The 24,086-nt window shown below is 41.6% G+C and overlaps 1 protein-coding gene across 1 annotated transcript; it reads right to left on the reverse strand.

The window, feature by feature from the left end:
• Window positions 1–211: 211 nt before the first annotated feature.
• On the reverse strand, window positions 212–19,721 carry LOC9270367 (uncharacterized). Its single transcript, XM_066311747.1, has 10 exons — window positions 19,355–19,721; window positions 8,126–8,478; window positions 7,959–8,002; window positions 6,657–6,748; window positions 3,848–3,934; window positions 3,574–3,677; window positions 1,006–1,216; window positions 660–894; window positions 412–568; window positions 212–317 (listed from the first exon to the last, which is right to left on the reverse strand). Exons 1-10 carry the CDS (start codon window positions 19,719–19,721, stop codon window positions 300–302), a joined length of 1,668 nt encoding a protein of 555 aa, XP_066167844.1. The 3' UTR covers window positions 212–299.
• Between the last annotated feature and the right edge of the window lie 4,365 nt (window positions 19,722–24,086).

Here is a 24,086-nt window from a genome sequence, read left to right on the forward strand (position 1 = left end):
TAGCAGCGGGAACAATGTTGACGGCAGCGGCCATTACTGGTTGTTGCCATAGCAGTAAATTCTTCTTTTCTAAATGTTTTTTCTTTCCATTCGGTTTGAATATAACAAAATATTGGTTGTGGTGTCCCTTAGCAAATTACGAGGTAGTTGGGTGTCTTACAACCCCATCACGTTTTTGAGGTGTCCAGTAGCAAAGATCGCAAGCTAAGTGCACTATATCTAAATTTTACCATTTTAAAAGGAGGGGATAGCTGCTGATGGGTGGGCCCTACTTCCACAAGCATAAGCCATTTCCAAGTTTAAGGTTCAGTGTGTTTCTGTTTTGAAGTATCAAGTTAATGGGAGGACAAACAGAAGTAAAATATCAGAAGAAAATATTCTCATATGAGACAACAGACTGAGTCTACTTACATATTCGTGAAGACTTATGGACTTCCTTTCTCTAATCGAGTACCAAGTTCCGTTCCGCTTTCCACTTACGATCTCAAGAAGCAGGCTGCCAAAGCTGAACACATCCGATTTACCCGAAAATATTCCTCTGGTTGAATATTCCGGAGCCATGTAACCGCTGCAAGATAGAATAAGAAAAATAATGTGACTAATTATCGTTCTCAGTACTATATAATAAAATACGTATAATAATTAATTTGCTTTCGTACTATGTTCCTGAAACAGTGTCTGTCCTGCGACCCTTGTTCGGAAAACCGGATCTTGCCGTACCAAAATCAGAAATCTTAGGATTCATTTCAGAATCCAATAGAATATTGCTGAGCTTAAGGTCCCTGTGGATAATCTTTAGCCCCGAGTGCAAGTGAAGGTACACAATCCCTTGAGCTATACCTTCAATTATCGCAAACAACCTATCCCAGTAGAGAGACCAATCGGTTCTTGGGCCTGATAAATGTGTTTAACAGAATGGTGATTATGAGATCAGGGTACAAATTAAATCATTTATAGACTTAGTTATTTAAGAACATAATCCTCTGGGGACTTGTCAAAACATACCAAATATGAATTTATCGAGGCTTTTGTTTTGCATATACTCGTAAACCAAGATCCTTTCTTTTCCTTCGATGCAGTATCCCTTGAGCGTCACGATGTTTCTATGTTGGAGCCTAGGAATGAATTTAATCTCGTTTTCAAAGTCAGACAGACGCTCTGGGCTCGATTCCACGAAGCATCTCTTGACAGCAACTGGAAGTCCATTCAGTTGTCCCTGATAAGTGATCAAATAGAGGAAAGTAAACCATATGAAATATAGAAGGCATGCTCCAAGTGGTCTTAGAGCAAACTTATAGTCTTGATGTAGTAATTGTCAAAAATCAATAAAGCCTTCTTTATTAAAAAAGGAATACGGAAGGCTATGCATTGGGGAAGGCATGCAGCATGCTACCAATCTGGATTAAGATTAATTGTGGTGATTGCATATATATTATAAGCGAGTACATAGCTAGGCTCCGATCCTACAGTTACGCTAAACTCTGTGAATTGGGTAGATGATCGTTTATGGATGTGCTCGTCTGCTCGCATCCGCTCAGACTTCAGAGCAAGCCTGTTCTATAAATCCCACAGACGACCTACTAAAAAAAATATAGAGGCAATCGCTCATTCAACCCTATTCTAAAGCTTAACTAACAATTTTATCCTACCTTCTCAAGTTGGCTTATTTGATCCTTTTTCAAAATTGAATGAGATAACAGTGAAGACAAGATAACAGTGTTAAGTAATTAAGGGCAGTGGAGTGTAGGCATTGGTGTCAACTAACACCAATTACTTCTTGCTAATCTCTTTGCTAATACACTTTGGAAACAAGAATTACTCTCTTATATATGCATTGGCACCACCATATTTGAGTAATGACCCCAATGACTATATTTCCTGTACCCGCCCCTGACTAAGGGGCAAATTATCTTTTTTGCACTTACTCATTTCATCGTGCTTCTTTTTTTTATCCAAACTTTTGACATATTTGTAACCAATTTAGCATAGTTTTAATAGATTCGAGACAAATTTAATAGTTTTGGCTTGAAATTGACAAATTTGATAAAATCAAATTAACAAAATTTGACATATTTATGGCTGAACATTTAAAATATTTTAACAGCATATTGGTCTTTTTTTTCAATCCCAAATTGCATCCAATAAAAAAATACACAGAAAAAGTAGAACACAAGATAGCCATGCGCCGTCGTCGCCCCTGCTGCCCACCGTCGCCACCACTGCCACTGTTCCCACCGCGCGCCACCTTGGTCGCCCCTGCTCCAACGGCTCGCCGACACCGTCGCCGCTCCCACCGCTGGCCGACGCCTCCGTCACTCCCGCCGGCACCCCTACTCTTCACCGTCACAGCTGCCACTCCCACCGTGCATCGCCGCGGCTGCCCTTGCTCCTACTGCTGCCGCCACTCTTACCGCAGGCTGATGCCTTCGCTGCTGCCACCATCACCCCTGCTCCCCGTTGTCGCCATCGCCGCTGCCACCGTTCCCCGCCTCGGTAATATCCGCCACACGAGTATCCAGACATGAATGGAGGAGAAGGAATTCGGGGATATAGTATTGTTGTGTTCTTATGTGTATTTTTGTTAGTTTGGCATATAAATACATTTCTTTCAATCTTTTATAAATTGAACCCTAACGGTGTTATGGAAACAGGGTCAAATGACAACTCCGATTTTGAAAGACGGGGTCAAATGAGCAATTGTCCCAAAAAATATATGTTGTTTAGTTAAACCCACAAGAACATTGGCATATTTCTATGGGTTTCTCTTGAACAAAATGAAATTTTGCTACTTTCGTGGTGGTCAAACTCACGAAAAATAAAGTAGCTGGTGTACCGTATAAAAAAGTCGAGCAACCAACCCCCAAAACCTAGTTTGTCATCCCCCGTTCCCAGTCTATCAAGCACCACCTCCGCCACTCGATTCACCCAGATCCCCATCGAACCAGTAGGCGAGTGGGCACAAAGAATAGGGAGGCAAAATAGACTTATTATATGGCACGGCTCAAAGAGTAGGAACATAATAGACTTATTTTAGCTATATATATATATATATATATATATATATATGTGTGTGTGTGTGTGTGTGTGTGTGTGTGTTACAGCCTAAAGAGGAGGGAGGATAAATAGACTTATTTTAAAGAAGGCACGATAGGCCACCCGTGCCTTCGGGCTGACACGGTGGGTTGTGCCTGGGCCTGAGGTGCGGCACGTGGGCCGGCATGGCACGGTCCGAAGTGCCGACCGTGCCGTGCCAGCCCGATGGCCATGGGCCGTGCCTAGCCCGTGTCTAGGTCGGGCTGTGCCGAGCGGGTCTTATAGTCATCTATACCATGCATGCACGCTGGTCCGATCGACCTGCCTGCGATACCAGCTGCCACGAGCTCACGGGCTCCAGATCAGGACAGCCCAAGCCCCAAGCTCAGGGACTGTGTGAATCAAGTCGTCCTGAGTTTGGGTGCTCCAGATTAGGAGGCCCCCACCATCCTGCTGCTACCGCCTAGTCATCCACTAGTTGATTCTGAAATGTGTGTGATTCTCCTTTTTTATGACACAAGTATGCATAGATATAGTTACCTTGTAAACACGACCAAACCCACCCTCGCCGATCTTGTTTTCCAGCGAGAAGTTATCTGTAGCATCCACTATCCGAAATAAGTCGAACAATGAAAACCCTGCGGCTGTAAGAAAATAAATTACTCATGAATTAAGTGAGGTTAGAGAAGGGTTTTCACCCTAGCCATCAGCAAACCAGAAACTAATGTTGCTTCAAAACTACTTAATATTTTTTTCTTAATTCATTATTTACATCTATTTCTTAAATATGTAGAAGTTTAAGAATTAAATTAACCTTGGTGGGCTGGTGTCAATAGGTGTCCAATATCATCATTGCTTGAAGATGCCTTATCGACTCCATCTTTGTTCAAGTTATGATGACCTGCATGCAAGGGTAATCTTATATTTGTATGTAATTATATGTATCTGTACCATGCATGGTCGCGATAAAATAGAAGAAAATTTCTCAAACGGATAATATAGGGACAGAATTATTAGAGAAGTCAACTCTAATCGTCCTTTCATATCAATTTATCTAGATCCGACTTTCTCGGAGGAGATTTGCTCTGGTTCAATAAAAAGTATCTCGAGAGACTGGTACCTTACAGTACCAAATCGTTTTTTATTGTTGGATTTAAACAATGCTTACGCTGCCCAACTAGATCCAATGATCGAAAACGATTCAGTACCCTAAGGTACCAGTACCTCGTGGTACTTTTTGTTGGACCGAAGAAAATCTCTCCCCGGGTCTTCTTCCGCTTCGGCAAGTCTTCGGGCATCGCCGGCGGTGGAGTACGGCGGCTAAAAACAAAGGGCCAAACCGGTGTTGTGGTGGATTGTTGTGTAATCTGGCATCAAAGGGCCAAACCGACTTAAAAATATGCACATGAACAAAACCCCTCCAGCTAAGGCTTTGTTCCAAAACACACTCTCAGCCTCATCGTTTGGCCGATACGAGGAAATACTAAAACGGTATATTTGCAAATGAAAAACAATTTATGAATAAAACTTTTATATACGTGTTTTTAATGATCTAAAAACAAAGGTTGAAACATAGACTATGAAGAAAAAAATCCCAATTACCTCCAAATTTAAGTTTGAAAATTGAAATTTTGGCTAATAAGTATAAGTATAAGAAAAAAATGAGGGCGTTTGGAATGACCTTCTAAGCCCCACGAGCTAGCTCATGAGCTTTCTTACGATAAATGAGAGTAGCCTAAACCTAAACCATATTGTGCTGTTTGGTCTGGTTTAACCGTTGAAGCATTTTTCTTTTTGGAAATGGTGTTTATGTATATTGGGTGTTATAGGAGCCAATTTGGAGTTGAGGGGTTATTTAGACCCTTGGGATGCTTTGAGGGTGTAATATCGACTAACTCCTTGTGAGAATTACTTTCTTTCTCGAGGGTTCTTACATGTAAATTGATGGATTAAAAACAAATAGAGGACAAATGTAGACATGATTTATTAACTTGAAGCCACTTGCCAACTTGGGAGAACAAAATTTTACACAAAACTACAGGTATTTTGCATAATTTATCACAAAACTACATATCTAAGAGTTTGTTTCACAAATCTACATATTTTGTGTCTCTGTTTATCACAAAACTACATGTACTTTGTACAGTCTATTATAAAACTATAGATTTAAAAACTTGTTTCATAAAAATTATACATTTAGTGTATTCATTCATCATAAAACTACACAATTAGTATCTTTAATATTTATTAATTACAAAACTACATATTTAGTTTCTCCATTATCATAAAACTGCAGGTTTTAACAATGCTAAAACCTGCAGTTTTGTGATAATGAAGTCACTAAACCTATAGTTTTGTGATAAATGAAGATATTAAATCTGTAGTGTTGTGAAACAAGTTCTCAAATCTGTAGTTTTATGATATATTGTGCAAAGTACCTGTAGTTTTGTGATAAGCGAATGCACTGAATCTTTAGTTTTGTAAAACAAGTTCTTAAATCTATAGTTTTGTGATACATCGTGCAAAGTATTTGTAGTTCTAGGAGTGCGACATGGCTGTGTCCTTTTCTTCAACTTTAACCTACAACTTTCTCATTTTTCATTAGCATGCTTTTTTAATTTTTAAATCGTGTGGTTTTTTTTAAAAAAATTATGTAAAAGTTTCTTTTTTAAAAAATCAAATGAATTTATTTTTAAAGTTTGTAATAATTAATACTTAATTATCCATGTGCTAATATAATAACTTACTTCCTTTTACAAGCGCTAAAAAGCTAAATCAAGTTAAAAGATTTCAAACCGCTCCATGCCAGGATAGTGCTATATAAAATAGACGAAGACGTCCTACCAGGAATATGCCCCTAAGGGCAGTCCCAACCCATAGTGTCTATAAGCAGTGTCTATGGTGACATGTCAATTAGACATCACAATAGAAACTACACTCTACAACCCATGGTTTCTTAAAGTGGGCCATTAATAAATACATCATCTCTCTTCTCTACCAATCATATTTATTCTCCATCTATTATGAAGACACTATTCTCTCCCAATGCAAAACTTGATGGTGTCTAGTGCATAGGTTCTAGTGTTGAAGCTGTGTCTTGTATGAGACCCGGTTTCTTCCTCTCTTCACTCTCTCTCTTAATTAATATAGTGCCACGTAAGCTAAAAGTCTTACATGACAATGTAGTTAATACCATAGACACTATCCTAGATGGAGGGTTGGGACTGCCCTAATGTAAGAGAAAGCATGGACACAAGAAACACAAGAGATATTTGCATGCAAGAGCATGTAAATATTGCTCTATACTTTATTCAATGAATGGCAAGCTTTGCCGTCGTTAAAAAAAAAACTTGCATACAAGAGGGGGCGGATCCCAAAAAAATACTTCCTCTAATCATAAATATTTATATTTAGAACATAATTTGGTTTTTTTTAAACAAAAACTGAAGTTACTATATATTTTCTTATAGATATATACTTAGTTCAGAAAATGATGTATTTGTTTCTTGAAAATGACAATCATTATATCGTAAACCTATATAGATTTTATGAACTTGTTTTTCTAATAAAACATTTATGCTTAATGTTTGGCACTACTAATTAGGAACAAAGTGCATGCGCACCTGATTTATCCTCTCTAGTTGCAACTGCAATAGGCTCGGTTCTGGCTTGCGGTCTTTCAGAATATGTGTAATCTTCATCTCCGTTAGACCAACTGCAATCAGATACATCGTTAGCACAGTATTTACTAACGATATTGTTGTTTATTGTTTGCAGTAATTAGCTTAAATTTGTAATAACAATAATGAACAACACAAGTGGTATGTGTTTCTAGAATATACTTGATAGGTGTTGCTATAACATCAACATATTTACCTTGATATGTAATTAACAATATTATGATCATAGATTATAATTTACTATGCTTTCACGCGATCACTTGTGTCTTTGTTAAATTTTTAAATGTGTCATTTACTAATCTGAATTAAACAATATTATCGATACAGCAAATAATTAACCATGATTATATCGACCTTGTAAAATGTATTATGAAGCTTATATACTTATGTGTTGAGGCAAATTAATTTACTTATAGAAGATATATATACTACATACACGCATATCATCGCCATATGAAATTTATAATGCATGTGTTATATTAAATTCAAATTTACTACTCCCCGTTTCAATTGTCATTTTAGCAAATCTCATACTAAACTAAGAGGTGTGACAAATTATATTGATACACTCATTAGTTACGTTCAAGTCATCTTTCCCAAAGCATACATTAAAATTGCTTGTGAGGACTACTACTGTGGTTGTATTGATAAAAAGTACAAAAGAAAAGACATCTCTAGAACACAAAATTCCTAACGATTTTTGAGTAAATATGTACTCCATCCGTCCCATCGAAAACCAACCTAGTATCAGATGTGACACATCCTAATACTATGAATCTGTACATATCTCTGTCTATATTCGTAGTACTTGCTAAAATAATTCTAAGTTGATTTTTTATGTGACGGAAGGAGTATAGTGTAATAAATAGACCAAAATCGAAGTGCGTACCTCAATCCCAAAATATAATAACTTAAATTTTAGCTATATACCTAGACAAGCATGTGTCTACATATATATAGACAAAAAATTATATTGTTATATTTTTGAAACGGTGAGAGTATTTTTTTTCTTGTTTAGAGGACCCTAGAATAAAAGATATATGTAGGTGTGAATGTGTAAAAGTGGCATGATAATTTGTCAGCTCTAGAAGACAAAACGCGTGTTGGGATTTTTATATAGCTATAGGGGAATGTGTACGAACTCGTCATTTTGGTATTTTCAATTATTCATAATGGTTGACTTCAAGTCTTCGACGACGTATCCAAAAAAATAAAAAGTGCTAGATAATGATGCGATCGACTGACCGTGATGCTCGTGCCGAACGATTGGACGGGGAGCTCCGCAAATTCTGAACATATGATATACCATCATATAGTACATACATGTGTGAGAAAATAATGAGAGAGAGAGAGAGAGAGTATGGTATAGTAAATTGGGGGTAATGGTATATCGATCGATCGTATCTACGTACCTGCGTGTGAGGTGCTGAGTCAAGACGCCGGGAGAAGACGCTGGTGGTGTAGATGCAGGTGATGACGGGGAAGAGCTGGAGCCTGGAGGTAGAAGTCGATCTTCTCCTTGATGCGCTGGAACTGCTCGGCGATCTTGGCGCCGCGGAAGAAGCGGCGGAAGTAGCTGCTGGCCTCGCAGGAGGAGACGAGCACGACGGCCTCCCGGAGCGTCCCCTCCAGCTTCTCCAGCGGGGCGGCGATCCGCGGGTCGTCCCTCTCCACGTGATGCAGGAGCCCCCCGACCGTTTCCACGTGCTCCGCCAGCTGCCGGCACTCGTACTTGTTGCGCCGCACCTTCTCCGCCCGCTCCGTCACCATGCTGATCAGACCGTAGGCGTCCACGCCGGCGATCTGGGCCACAGTCGCCACCGGGTCCACACTGCTCCATATCGGCATCGTCTAGGTAAGCTAGTAGCTCTCCCTCACCGGACACCACCCTCTCAAGCTCTCATCTGCATCTGCCTAGCTGCCTGCAGACTGCGCCTGTCTCCTGGCTGCTCTCTGCTTATATATATATGTAGGTCTGCTTACACGGAACCACAATGGAAGCATCGTCCATGAAAGAAACTGCAGGTTGTGTTAATTGCGAATTCTGCGGGGTGACGACCAATAAAATAGTCAGACGCGGGGTGACGACCTGCTGCTGCTGAAGGATGGAATGCTCGCTACGTATATCGTTTTATTTTCCACATTTATAATTTAGTTATTTCTGAGATTTTTGTTTACTTCAATTAGCCGATCGATCTATGTACGTATAAATGAATCGTAGGATTAGGTTGATTAGATTAATTAGCGCCTAAGGAACGAGTCTAGAAGAATTGGTGTGTGATTAATTAGGGTCAACTACTATAACTGTTAGACGACGTACGACACTTCAACGGATCTCGGTCGATCGGTGTCGCCCATATGGCGGAAGCGGTCAATTTCTACTTCATGTATTATTGAGGCAACAACTAGACGTCCGGCGTTGGGCGTAACATAAGACACTAGTGCAGAATAGATTATCCATGTTGGGGGTAGGAACCCTTATATATATCGGCGGGGGTCTTATCACGGATTAGTGGTTACTGATGTGAAAACTCATAGCTGTTGAACAAGCAGTCATCACCGATAGGATAATCTTTAAATAAAATCCAATCACCGATATATAACGTTTAACCCAGCACACGAGGCATCCTACAACCCGTCAATTAGGTTCTTTTCTTTAGACTTATAGCCAACTTATAACCCAAAAAGTTTAAGTCTAAATAAACAAGTACCACCTCTATTTTTTAATATATGACGCTGTTGACTTTTTTTCACATATTTGACCATTCGTCTTATTCAAAAAATTTACGTAATTATAATTTATTTTGTTATGAGTTGTTTTATCACTCATAATACTTTAAGTGTGATTTATATCTTATACATTTACATAAAATTTTTTAATAAGACAAATGGTCAAACATGTGAGAAAAAGTCAACGGTGTCAACTATTAAAAAACGGAGGGAGTATTTTTTTTTCGTTTCAAAGCCAAAAGCTATTACAATGTTAAATCAAAAGCAGGTTAGAGAAGATTTTTTGGCTTATTTGAAGTGGGGATGTAACTCCACATTAAACTTTATGTTTAAAACCGTTGGCTTATAAAACATATATATAAGTTAAAATGTAAGCTTAAAATCTAAACCAATAAGTCTAACCCAAAATAAAGAAGCCTGTTATGAATGACTTATCAGTGATGGCTTCTCGTTTAGAATCGACGACCATGTTGCTCATCCGTGACATTTCTTTTTCTAAAGAAATCGTTTTATTGGCCAGCCTAAGGTATTCACTACAAGAAAAAACAGAATATCCTTGGCGGCCAGAATATGGAGTCCCCCCCCACCCAACATACTTTTCTCCTTTGTCTTATAATACATTTCCTTTTCTTGTCAAAGCCTCTATGTATGTCCTTCACCATGTCGACCACCTTTTCTCTAGTTACATCCGATGGAATTGGGAGAAGTTCTCTCTTATTGTTAAAATTTTTGTTCATTCTTCTATACGAGTGACGTAGCGGGAGCCGACTTCTATGGCCTATTTAAACTATCTTTCGCGACTTATTTAGCCACTTACTGTGTGTATTTTCCAAATAGTCCGAGCAAGCTTTATTTTCTTTCACAGGGCCTCATCTTTTCTCTTATACATATGCTTATCCGTCAAAATTTGAATTTTCAACTTTAAATTTAGAGTTGATTTTGAGGTTTTTTCATCGAAGTTTATTTTTCAGCATTTGCTTTTAGATCACTAAGAACACGTATATAAAAGTCTTATTCACAAATTACTTTGCATTTGCAAATATGTCATTTCGCTTATTCTACGATGGGTCTGATAGTTTGTCCCGAAAGGTTACCAAGTGTCAGGTAGTCGTTAATGGAGCAAAATAATAGGGTACGTAGATTGAAGTTCTCCCTACTAATTAAATACATCCCAAGTATGTACACAGTCTCACCATAGCGTTTCTAGGTCATCGATTACAAGCTCCAGTAATACATCAATATCATTACTAGATTGTTTCAGTACTTGGATTAGCAAGCAAAATATAATGCGCTTCCTTTTGAAACACAACTATGGTGGTAGGTTATAATTTGCTATAAGAACTAGCTAAGTGCTTTGACAACTGCATAAATCTCCGAAAGGATTCATGCAAATCCGTATATAAACATAGCTTTCAATCTGTGGCATAAGCTTACCATTGGTCCTTCAATCCGTGGCATGCAAATATACTAACTCTACTTTCTTGGAATTGGCAAAGATATCTTGGAACGATCGATGATAGGTAGATACCTCACAACCTTCGCCGGACCACCCACTTTAACTTTTTCCCCCTTCGTCAGAACTTGTCTATCACTTGTATCAAGAAGTCTTGCACACAAGACAAGACTCTAAGTCGGCGTATTCCTTATAGTACAATATGCAGTTGTTTGGGCAAGCATAAATTCTATGAACCTCTATCCCTAAGAGACACAAAAGCTATTTTGCTTCATTTTTCGTCTTAGGTAATGTGTTCTCCTCTGGAAGTAGGTCCTTCAACAAACTTCCATCCACTACTCATGTGTTTTGCCTTGCATCTAGCGTATAGAGGTGTTTGTCAATCACTGACCAACCTGGCGAACTTCATGAAATCTTTCTTGTCGTAATCTGGCTCCTCACCATCACGCAACATTGCTTCCAGAGAAGTTATTGACATCAACCATTCTGTCGCCCAATGGAGTTCAGCTTCATCTTCCTGATTTTGTCCACCGCTCGTTTCATCTGCAATATTGATTGATTCTTGCTCTCCATGCTTGGTCCAACATGTGCAGCCCTTTATAAATCCTCGACATATTAGATGAAAAGTATATCTACTCTTCTGGCAAGCATCTCCTCATTTTTGCAATCTACACATGGACAAGTCATATAATCATTGTTCCTTCTTTTCTTCCCCTTTTCCGCGACATTTATAAAATTTGCAACGTTCTTTGATATGTCGATCAATTCCATACATCCAACTTCTACCCATCTCTGCAAATGCGAACAAATATTAGATATATTTTTTTATGATATATACTACAAAATTTATAGAGATGGTTTACTTATTAATTGGATCCATGCCACTACAAATGTGGCACTACAAATGTGGATCCACATAAATGAAGTGTTAGGCTGTGTTCGGCAGCCTGGGTTGGGAACCCATGTCCCATGCACGGAAAACGGAGTGGTCCATTAGCACGTAATTAATTAAGTATTAGCTAATCTTTGTTTCAAAAATGAATCAGTATGATTTTTTTAAAGTAACTTTCGTATATAAACATTTTAAAAAACTCACCGTTTAGCAGTTTGAAAAGCATGTGCGCGGAGAACGAGAGGGGGAGTTGGGAACAGGGGCAACGAACACAGCCTTAGACCCTATTTGGATCAGGGACTAAAGTTTTACTCCCTGTCATGTTTGGACACTAATTAGAAGTATTAAACTGTTGATGTAAAAACACGAGGCCTGGGAGATCTGCTTAACTCCAGTGCAGGTCCAAAACTTGCCTTTGGGTATGTGAGCGTGCCAGTTGATTTGATCTTGCAATTAACAAGAAACAAAGACAAAGAAACCGCGGTTAAATCCATAAACGATAGCCGATCGGCTAGGTGCCGATGACATATCATTTATCGTTGAGCCGATGTCATATATGCATTGATCGGTAGTCATTAATAAGTAAGACAGAACTAAATATACTCGACCGGCTGTAGATATTAACAGTATGTAATCCTTATGTCGATATACACTTAAATCAAGTGATTGGGATAGATCGGTCGCCATGCCGAGACAGTATAAATCACTTAGATCGAAATATATACTAACAACAAGATAGATCTAGCATGTATCGGCTAATACTCCAATACCACTCTATATTAAGATATTAAAGCAAGTAAAATATATCAAACAAAAAACCTAATATATCTAAATGTGACAAGATCTTAACATAAAGGGCACATTTAATATATCAGTAAAGCATACAAGATAAATGTATTTAAATAAGGTAAGATCGGCTGAAACCCCGATGCTACCCTAATCGGCAACCAAAGACAGGCTAGAGATTGAGATTCTAATCACGACTAATAAGATCAAACTCAACTGATGCAGCTATAAGTATGAAAAGAAAGACAATATCTAGACAATCAAGCCGTTGGATGTTTCATAGAGTGGTAGATATCTTATATAATCTAAGTCAACGTCGGTATTTAACTTAATCGGCTGCCTTCTACTAACAGACATTAGCCGATTAAGGGTTAAATAGCGATATTGCCGGAGATTATATAAGATATATGATAACTCGACGAATTATATAAACAAGATTAGAGTATCATAAAAATGGAAGCACTAATCCCGAGAACGCAAGCGGCCATAACAAGTTTTACCTCTTGTTGAAGATCGAAACCGATGCAGCTCAACCCGAAAGCAAGAACTCGTCTTGACAAAACGAAAGTAAAAAGGGTGGTGATGCGCCGAGATTGTATTGAGCGTGTGTTAGTTTGATTACATGGGGCTCGGGTCTATTTATACTCGAGAATTACAAAATATGTCCATATCGGACACGACTCTTATCTCTAACAAACTCTAAGAAACTATAAGTCTTTGCGGCAGACTTTTGCCCAAACATATCTCTAAAGAAATTACATAAAATATCCTAATTAATAGATATAATTGCCTTCTCAGGACTCTATCCATGCGTAGCAATCATCATGAAGCACATCAACCTAACCCGACAACATACGCAATGTTATACTATCGGATTCGGCTCGATCAGCTAACCCCATCCGACTCAAACTCTGCCGATCTTAGTTGTAGCCGATTCGGACTCCAGCCGATCTTCACTCTGTTTTCAGGACGATCTCCATCTCGAACTCCATCTCGATTTCTTCTTCATCTCCGATTCTTGGATTACCAAATTTGGTTGTTAACATAAACGTAGACTGATGACAAAACCCATTCCATAACCCTGGACTAATTCGCGAGACGAATCTATTAAGCCTAATTAATCCATGATTAGTCTATGTGATGCTACAGTAAATATGTGCTAATTATGGATTAATTAGGCTTAAAAATTTTGTCTCGCGAATTAGCTCTCATTTATGCAATTAGTCTATGTTTAATTAATACTTCGAATTAGCGTCAAACATTCGATGTGACAAGACTAAATTTTTATCCCTGGTCCAAACACCACCTTACGCTAGACAGGCCATTATATGCACCGACATGCAACACTTACGACGGGCCCACATATATATGCCTTTCGTCCATCGCGCAAATGCAATGACGCGGATTTAGAGCAAGTATTACAACAGGCTGTAAGCATACTAATCTCTACGTGGAGGAGGGAGAAACGAAGAGAGAGATCTGGACGGGCGACTCGCGACGCGCCTGCTTGAGGCCGGCGGATACGCGCTACGGCCGCTGCTATTGGCTTAGGCTCGTTTATGTGCATTAAATACTAGCGGGTCCGTCACCACCGCGTGGTGATCTGGCGCGTGTTACAGCCATAGTTATTGGGACCGGACCGGTGGTCCGACCGGAGAAAACCGGAACCAGCCGGTCAGGTCCAGCTAAAGGACCAGGCGTGCAATCAAACCTGAGAAAACCAATTAAACCGTCGGTTTTTTTTGAAGAAGTCGGTGGAAAACCGGGAACCGGGGGCGCTGGTGGGGACCTGAGGAGAAGGGGCGCTGGTGGGATGGAGAGAAGAAAGTACATAGTAAAATGTTGTGGGGTGGGATTCGAACCCTCAACCTCATCCTTCCCTACCAGGAACCCCACCAATGAGCTATGTTGGACGTAGTGATAATAGTGCATATCTCACACTAATTGAACCGTGTTGAGCTGGCGGTTCAACCGGTTGAACCAATCAAACCGTGAACCGAGACTATGACCGGCTCAATGTTCGGTCCGGTCCTAATAACTATGGTTACAGCCGACTGCCGGCGAAATCATTAGCCATGCTCTTATCGTCCACGCCTCACTTCCAAACTCCCGCGTCCGTCTCGCTGTTGGGTTTCGTGCATGCCGTGTGTACGCGCTCGAGCCTCGAGAGAAGTGGAGAGCCCCATGTGCTCCCGCGGCCCACGCATACCTGGCCGGCCTCCAAGCCAACTCACGCGTATGCGCACGCGTCCCTGCAATCTCCATGACATGTTTTGACTCCGTCTAGCACGTCCCCGTTTACGTTACGACTGCGAGATTGCGGTCGGCTTATGCTCACGAGATAGAAGTGAATCGGGCTTCATTCAGCTGGAGATTTTGGATGGGAAAAATCGATCGGTAGTTCAGATTTGAGGCCGTACGTCATTTTGAAACAGGTCAAAGAAGATGGAAAACACTGGCGAGTGATTAACCACATGCTGGCAATTTGGTTGGGTCGGGATAGTTCGAACAGTTAATTTGCACACAGGTCGTGTTAGTTGGCTCGTTTGGGCTGGTTATGTTGTTTAGACACAATCCTGTATTTCATGGTCTTGCTATATGGAGGACTCTGTCTGAGTCTACCATTGCTCTGTGTAAAAAAGAATAAAAAATATTCTCTGCTATGCATTTCCATGGTCTACTACTGAGCTTATTCAATCAAGACTCAGCAGCAATATCACTGCACCAAATACCACAATGCTAAAAAAATGGAAAACAAAAGTCATTGGCTATATGCATGTTTTGGATATAATACTCCGAGCAAAATAATATTAAGTTTTAAGTGGCATTTCTCACTTGATTCTGACCACGGATATTTTTCGTCCAAGTGGCAGCAATCCAAAATCTATCAGTATAAGATAACATGCAAAGGAAAATCGACAATAATCAACAAAATCTTTCTTCCACATAAAACCTTAAGCAAGTATTTTCTATAGATCTTGCCATCAGGTTAGGTTTGCTGAGATGGTATACACATGTTATGTTTCACTAGGAAGGAATCCTACGCATATACGCAAGTAAATTATTTATAAAAGATTGCTAAAAGAAGTTATATTTTACCATATTAGTATCCGCATATTTATTATTTATAAAAAAATACTAAAGAAATTCTATCGCACCATATTCGCTATAAAGACGGTAGATTACCTTATAATTATATAAAAAATATATGTGCTATAGATTTTGATATACCAAATGATAATAATATCTGTCATACTCAAACAGAAATTACTTTATCCTGGTTATATGTAAACCCACCTAACACCGCTATGTGTTATCGTTGTTTTGAAAGCTGGTGCATTTTTAATAGATGGAATTGCATCCATACCAAAACAAACCTAATACATCATTAATACAATGAAAATTTAATAATAACAATATAGATTTTATCATCGCACATAACTTAATAATAATTAAATTAGATCTACAATCATAAAAGTAAAATGAACTTAATGTTCCCAAAATATATTACTTAGAAAGCAAAATTTATGCTAAAAAATGAGATCATACAACTAATATTTGATACATTTATGTCTTTGGATTATTTTATGTTTAAAGATCCATATTCACTACAATTCTGTCGAGGGTGTAGATCCTGACCACGGTATTTGTAGAGCATGGGGATTCTTGGTGCCAAGGTATACGCGAGATTGAGGTAAAAGAAAAGGGAGACATGGATTTTATATAGGTTCGATACTGTTAACTGATAGGTAACAGCGCTACTCCTGTTGGCCGAAGCCAGCGTTGCCTTTATATATCAACATCACATTAGTACAATAGTTAGGATGATCTAATATAGTCTTTATCGACTTGGAGGCATGGAGCTCTCACACGTAGTTGACGGCTGGAATAGTATTCATTATTGACGAGATTGGAGGTAGCGCTAGGCCCTTCATATCGGCTTTATGGCTCTAGATTGGGTTTGTCTAGGCTTGCCTTTCTGTTCATCTAGATTTGTATTGGTTTGTATTCTAACTTGGCATGTCTAGATCTATTTAGATGTGTTGGCATATTACCTCTCTAATTAACTAGGCTTGTCCCTCCTCCTACTAGGGGTTCTTGTATTTATACCCTCGGGTGCCCCCTTGTCCAAGTAGAACTAGGGAGGTAAGTATGGATACGATCCGAATAGTCCTTGTTGTACCCGAGTAGAACTTTGTTTATCCTTTCATATCCGGAACACCTTCCATATATGAGGCATGTGTTGGCGGCTGTTAAATGCCGATTCTATACCGCCAACATAGTGATAGGTGCTTAATCTCACGTATTCCACAAGTGTTGGTATATATTTGTATGCAGGTAATAAACCCAGTGCGGGAGGAAATCTAGACTAGAGTGAGGAGAATTTTGTATCCATACAAGGATGGGTTGTGAACTTCATCGAAACATCAGAAAATCAGCCCAAAATACCAAGAAATGGATAGAGGAGGACCAGGGAAGGACTTGGGCCAAAGGCTAGGCCAGATGGGCCTGGCCCAGGTTCGGCCGAACCCCCTGGTTCGGCCGAACCACAATCTCAGCCATCCAGGCTGGGGTTTGGCGTGGACGTCCCAGATGCATCCCTGATGGCGGTTGGAGGGCACTTCGGACATTTCCCCTTCGCTCGCCGTCATACCAACACCTATATAAGGACATCATCTCACTCACTTCAACACACACTTCCAAGCTTGAGCTGAATTATAAGAGGCACTATTTTACTATATTGTATACTAGAATAGGAAGAGAGTAGAGTAGAAGGAGTCGGAAGAATTCCGGAGTTGTCGGTAATCTTCTTCTATTTCTTTTATTGTGTTTATTACTCTGTATTCAATATAATATTCTTCTTGAGTAATTTAGATTTATCTTGTGAGAATTATCTCTTGGTTAGTTCCTAAATAGCATACGGGATTATTGTTCACTATAATCAACTAAAATATAGTAATTGCTTTGGTGAGTTATAAACACTAAAGTAGATATTAATTGCTTAGACGTGGTGTTTAGGTAATTATTATCCAGTAATTGCTACGTATCCCACAGTACGTTTGAGGTGGGCGCAGAGGTGGTGACAGCCCTCGAGATCACTGAAGTCCTCCTTGTCCGGGTATGTAGTTGAGCGACATCTGGGAATAGCAGGTTGCCAGTGCCTGAAGTATTGCGTTAGGATTAAAATTAAGCTTTCCCTAGACATTGTTTCTCACTAGTAAATCCTCTCTATCCTGGCCTATCTTTTGCTTGGTGTCCTTGGATGAACCGGAGGAAGATCTGACCACACACGTTCCCTTGGATTCGATACCCATGGAATACTCCGTAGGGGAAGTGCTACTTTGGTATATCCGTGTGTTTGCGGATTTTATCTGTAACTGTATCAAATACCAACAAGTATTTCTGGCGCCGTTGCCGGGGAACGGTTGCTGATCATTTCCGAACCCAGTTCATCCTCATATCCTTTTTCATATTTTATTCTACCTTCACCCCTGCTATCCTAGAGAAGTATTCCTGTCAAACCCTTCTCAACCATGGAGCAACCTCGTTTTGAACTATCTGCTCCTCGGGACGAATTCTACGAGCCACCTCCTTCATCGGAACCCATTTATACAACTGGTTATGAAATTCGTCCCGAACTAATCAGTATGGTTAGGGAAAATTCCTTTTCTAGCTTTGATCTAGAAAATCCCTACCATCATCTGTGAGACTTTGAACAAGTCTGCTCATGCCTTAAGATTCGTGGCATGAGACAAGAACCTGTGCGGTGGAAATTGTTTCCGTTCTCTCTTCAAGGGAGAGCAAAGCAATGGTACACCTCTACCGTTGGATGTGTAAACAGTAGCTGGGAAAAGTTGCGAGACAGATTCTATCTTGCCTTCTTCCCAGTTACTCGTATTACTACCCTTCGAGTTGAAATTCTCAGTTTCAAGCAGATCGAAAACGAATCAATTGGTGCAGCTTGGTCCAGATTCACTAATTTAGTGCAGTTCGGACCAACCCTGTCCTTACCTGTGTATGTGCTTCTCCAACATTTCCATACGGGTTTGGATAAGGAATCTGCATTCTATCTGGACATAACCGCTGGAGGATCGTTCATGCATAAAACGCCGTCAGAAGGAAAAACGATCTTGGATCGTATTCTAGAAAGGCAAAATTTGCTACAGGACACTCAAAAAACGTGTAATTGGCTGGGAGACACCGTAAAAACGTGACACGGCTGATGGACACCACAAAAATTGTGTAATTAGCTATAGGACACTGGTCGCATTATTTTATTATTTCCGGATCAAAATAGTTGAGAAATTTTTCAAAATGGCGAGATTGCGCCTGGCGCCATTGTTGTGCTCCGGCGGCAGTGGAGTCCTATCTGTAAGCCTTCAACTAGCTAAGGTGGCTATTAATGAGTGAGAGCTTAACGCTGCTTTATTAGTTTAATTAATAATCATCGTGTTCACGTAGATTAATTAACTGACTGATTAAGGAACTTGAAGAGGCACGCGATGGGCAGGCTGCGCGGGAAGGTGTTCCCGGCGTGCTTCGCGTTCAACGCGGCGTGCACGGCGGCGTTCGTGTGGCTCCACCGCCCACCGTGGCCGCCGGCCGAGCGCCAGCAGCTCGCGGTCCTCCTCATCGCCGCCGGGTTCGACCTCACCAACCTGCTCGTCTTCAGTCTTCACCCCTAGGACACTCGAGGTACATATGGCTCCATTCTTTTCAGATCGAGACATGAATGAAGGCCACCGAGGACACTCGAGGTAAGATCACCGCCACGTATACCCAGCACATTCCGCACGGCAACGTCCTTGGCGAACGCGCTCAGTAGCTCGCTGAGCCGCATGACGCCACCGCTCGCCGCCACCTCCACTAGCTGGAGGAGCTCCCCTACCTCCTCCTCCCGCACGGCGCGGTAGCCCCGGACCCTGGCCGGGCCGAGCAGGTGGAGCACGCTCGCCCTGCGTGCGGCGCGCCAGTACGCACCATGTGGCGCAAAGGCAATGTCGGTGCAGCCGTACAGGAGGCGGCGAGGCACGGTGAGCCGGGGGCGGCTAGCGAAGGCGCTGTCCTGGTCGCGCATCACCTCGCGCGCCGCGTCGGCAGTGGAGATGACGACGGTGTTCACTCGGCCGAGCCGGAGCATCACCATGGGCCGGCTGGCGGCGAGCGCACGCAGGGAGCTGTGCGGGAGCGTGCGGGAAAGCTGTTGCAGATTGCCAAGGAAGGGAAGGGCAATCCAGACATGTGGCAAAATATCTCACCTCTTTTGACCTAGAAATAATAAAATAATGTGACCGGTGTCCTACGGCCAATTACACATTTTTTGTAGTGTCCATCAGCCGTGTCACGTTTTTGCGATGTCTCCCAGCCAATTACACGTTTTTTGCGTGTCCTGTGGCAAATTTTGCCTTCTAGAAAATACTTCCTTCATGACGCAGTCCAATGAACCCCAGCCGGAGGCATCCGTGTCCAAGATAGAGAAACCTCTAACGATCGAGCCACTTGCTGAACCATCCACTTCCGCTAGCTCGATTGATGAGAAGGTTCCTGAGCAGCCGTCCGTCGAGAATGAAGAAATTCAGACTCCGGATTGTGCCGCAATTATGTTCAGGGAAGGTTTTGACGAAGATTACTGCAATACCCTCAACTATTTTAGCAAGAGGAAACCATCCGTTCCTTTGTCACCTCCCAATCCTATGGAACTTGGGTTCCTACGAGAAATTGTCCGGGAATTGACATCCATAATGAGCGACGAATGGCTAAGGGAGGCAGAGCTTTCATCCGAAGTAATTCGGATAAATACCGCACCCCGAATCATTCCTTGCCATCTGGAAGGGAACGATGTCGGTATTCCCTACAGTCCAACTGTCGGGGCCAACCTCGTCTCTGAGTCTTTTGCATTCGCTTATTTAAGCGATAAGGCAGTGACCCCGACAAACAAATTCTTCAAGCATCCGAACGAAAATATCATCGAAGGATTTGGGTTTGTGCAAGATGTGCATGTCTGCTTTGAAGACAAGGAGGCGATCTTGGATTTCCACGTCTTTGAAATCCAAGACTTTGATATCCTAATCGGTCTGCCCATTGAGCAACTTCTCATTAACACACCCCGATTAGGTAGCCTCAAAATAACACTGGGAGAGAATGAATCTCAATTCCATTCTCGCGGGCAAGGATCACCTTGACCGACCCTCTCCTAGAAATTGAGTCAGCGAAAGAGGTTACCGCAGTTCCTCCTCATGAGTCTCCCGAGGCCCTTCTGGAAGATGAGGTCCCCGACTTCATCAAGGAAGAAGCAGATCCCGGTGAGACTCTCGACTTGCCAATCATGGAACCACCACCTCAACCTCCGCTAGAGCTTAAACCTCTACCTCCAGGCCTACGATATGCCATCCTACACAATAACAGAGAGGCTCCTATCATAATCAGTGACAAGCTCTCTGAAGACGAGACTCAACGTCTTCTCACCGTGTTAGAAAAGCATCGTTCTGTTCTTAGCTACTCGCTTCAGGATCTTAGGGGGATTAATCCCGCGCTTTGCACTCATCGTATTCCTATTGACCCCGAGAGTACTCCCTCTAGGGAACCTCAACGACGGCTCAATAATGCAATGTGAGAGGTTGTAAAGAAAGAGGTCTTGAAACTCCTGCATGCCGGGATTATCTATCCGTACCATACAGTGAGTGGGTTAGCCCAGTCCAGGTTGTGCCGAAGAAGGGAGGAATGACGGTCGTTGCAAATGCTCAAAATGAACTAATTCTCAACGAACTGTAACCGGATGAAGGATGTGTATCGATTACATGAATCTTAACAAGGCTACAAAAAAGGATCATTTCCCGCTACCCTTCATTGATGAATTGTTGGAACAGCTGGCGAATCATTCCTTCTTCTATTTCCTTGATGGGTATTCCGGATATCATCAAATTCCCATCCATCCGGAGGACCAGAGTAAGACTACGTTCACATGTCCGTATGGCACCTATGCATACCGTAGGATGTCCTTCGGACTGTGCAACGCTCCTGCAACTTTTCAGAGATGTATGATGTCTATTTTCTCGGACATGATCGAAGATATCATGGAAGTCTTCATGGATGATTTCTCAGTTTATGGAAAGACTTTCGGTCATTGTCTGCAGAATCTAGACAAAGTCTTACAACGATGCCAAGAGAAGGACCTGGTGCTCAACTGGGAAAAGTGCCATTTTATGGCCCGTGAAGGGATAGTTCTTGGGCATCAAGTGTCCGAACGAGGAATCGAAGTTGATCGTGCTAAAATCGATGTTATAGATCAACTTCCTCCTCCTGTGAACATCAAAGGAATCCGCAGCTTCTTGGGACATGCCGGCTTTTATAGAAGGTTCATCAAGGACTTTTCTACAATCGCCAGATCCCTGACCAATCTGCTAGCCAAGGATGTGCCCTTTGAGTTCGATGATGCATGCCTAAAATCTTTTGAAGTTCTCAAAAAGGCACTCGTCTCTGCTCCAATCATTCAACCTCCTGATTGGACTCTGCCCTTCGAGATCATGTGTGATGCAAGTGACTTTGTTGTTGGTGCGGTCTTGGGCCAAACCAAAGATAAAAAGCATCATGCAATCTGTTACGCTAGCAAAACTCTAACCAGAGCCCAGTTGAATTACGCAACTACTGAAAAAGAACTGCTCACGGTTGTTTTTGCTATCGACAAGTTTAGATCTTACTTAGTAGGAGCCAAGGTAATAATTTATACTGATCATGCTGCTTTGAAATACCTGCTCACTAAGAAAGATGCTAAACCTCGTCTCTCAAGATGGATTTTGCTGCTCCAAGAATTTGACTTAGAAATTAAAGATAAAAAGGGAATAGAAAATTCCGTAGCAGATCATTTGTCCAGGCTGCAGATCACTAACATGCAGGAACAGCCGATCAATGATTTCTTAAGGGATGACATGCTGATGATGGTTAGCGACTCCAACCCGTGGTATGCCAACATCGTAAACTACATGGTATCCAAGTACGTACCACCTGGGGAAAATCAACGAAAACTGAAGTATGAAAGTCGCCGTCACATATGGGATGAGCCATACCTGTATCGAGTCTACTCCGATGGCTTACTACGAAGATGTGTGCCAACTGAAGAAGGATTTAAGATCATAGAACGATGCCATGCCTCACCCTATGGTGGCCATTACGGTGCATTCCGCACCCAGGCTAAGATTTGGCAAAGCGGCTTCTTCTAGCCAACAATGTATGAAGACTCAAAAGAATTTGTCAGAAGATGCACCAGCTGCCAGAGGCAAGGAGGAATTACTGCACGCGATGCAATGCCCCTCACATACAATTTGCAAGTCGAGATATTTGATGTTTGGGGTATAGACTTCATGGGACTTTTCCCTAAGTCTCACAACTGTGAGTACATTCTGGTGGCAGTCGACTATGTCTCCAAGTGGGTTGAGGCTATGCCGTGCAGCGCTGTGGATGCGAGGCATGCCAAGAAGATGTTCACAGAAATCATCTTCCCAAGATTTGGTACCCCCAGAATGGTCATAAGTGATGGAGGTTCTCACTTTATTGACAAAACCTTCCGAGACCTCCTACGAGAAATGAGAGCCAAACACAATGTGGCCACTCCTTACCATCCACAGACCAGTGGACAAGCAGAAACATCAAACAAACAAATCAAGAATATTCTGCAAAAGATGGTCAACAAAATGGGAACAGGATGGAAGGACAGATTGCCGGACGCACTGTGGGCATACCGAACAGCATACAAGACACCCATTGGAATGTCCCCATATCCGATAGTCCACGAGAAGCCATGCCGACTACCCGTAGAAATTGAGCACAGAGCATACTGGGCCATCAGGAATTGGAACATGGATTTTGAGGGAGCAGGAGAATGGAGAAAAATGCAGATCGCTGAACTTGAGGAATGGAGAGAATAGGCTTACCACAATGCAAAGATATACAAAGAAATGACGAAGCGCTGGCATGACAAAAGAATAAAGATCAAGAAATTCAAGCCAGGAGACAAAGTACTGATGTTCAACTCCAGAGTTAATCTTTTCGGCCACGGAAAACTGCGCAGCAAATAGGAAGGACCGTTCGACGTCATCGACACCTCTTCGCACGGGGCAATCACACTCCGCGACGAATCAGGTAACATATTTAAGGTAAACGGTCAACGCCTAAAGATTTTCCTTGAGCCAAACAAAACTTTAGATGAAGAAGTGGACATTATTGATTGATTGATTATGAACAATGATGATCTCAGCTAATGCGTGCTTAAAACCCTGTATAGTTGTCATTTTTGTGCTTAGAATAGGTTTTAGTGGGCCTTGGAAGAAAATTGGCGGCCAGCCAATGGTTCGGCCGAACCAGGGCGGCGCCCGATCGGCCCCAAATTCGAATGATAGTCTCCCCCGCTCGTCCTTAGTCCGTTTAGATGCGCGTTTGAAGGTAGAACGTTCGGATCACACCAGAACACTTCGTCTTCCTCCTTTCCTCCACCTTTGCACACTCTCCTCTCCAATTC

Source organism: Oryza sativa, chromosome 6, assembly GCF_034140825.1.
Source record: "Oryza sativa Japonica Group chromosome 6, ASM3414082v1".
NCBI lineage: Eukaryota > Viridiplantae > Streptophyta > Magnoliopsida > Poales > Poaceae > Oryza > Oryza sativa.

Excerpts from the sequence above, each read along its gene's own strand:
- LOC9270367 (XM_066311747.1), bottom strand. The coding sequence starts at position 19,721 with ATGGTGATGCTCCGGCTCGGCCGAGTGAACACCGTCGTCATCTCCACT. Across the intron at positions 3,935-6,656 it reads AACTAGAGAGGATAAATCAG|GTCATCATAACTTGAACAAA; the intron begins GTGCGCATGCAC and ends CCTTGCATGCAG. Across the intron at positions 3,678-3,847 it reads ATTGACACCAGCCCACCAAG|CCGCAGGGTTTTCATTGTTC; the intron begins GTTAATTTAATT and ends ATTTTCTTACAG.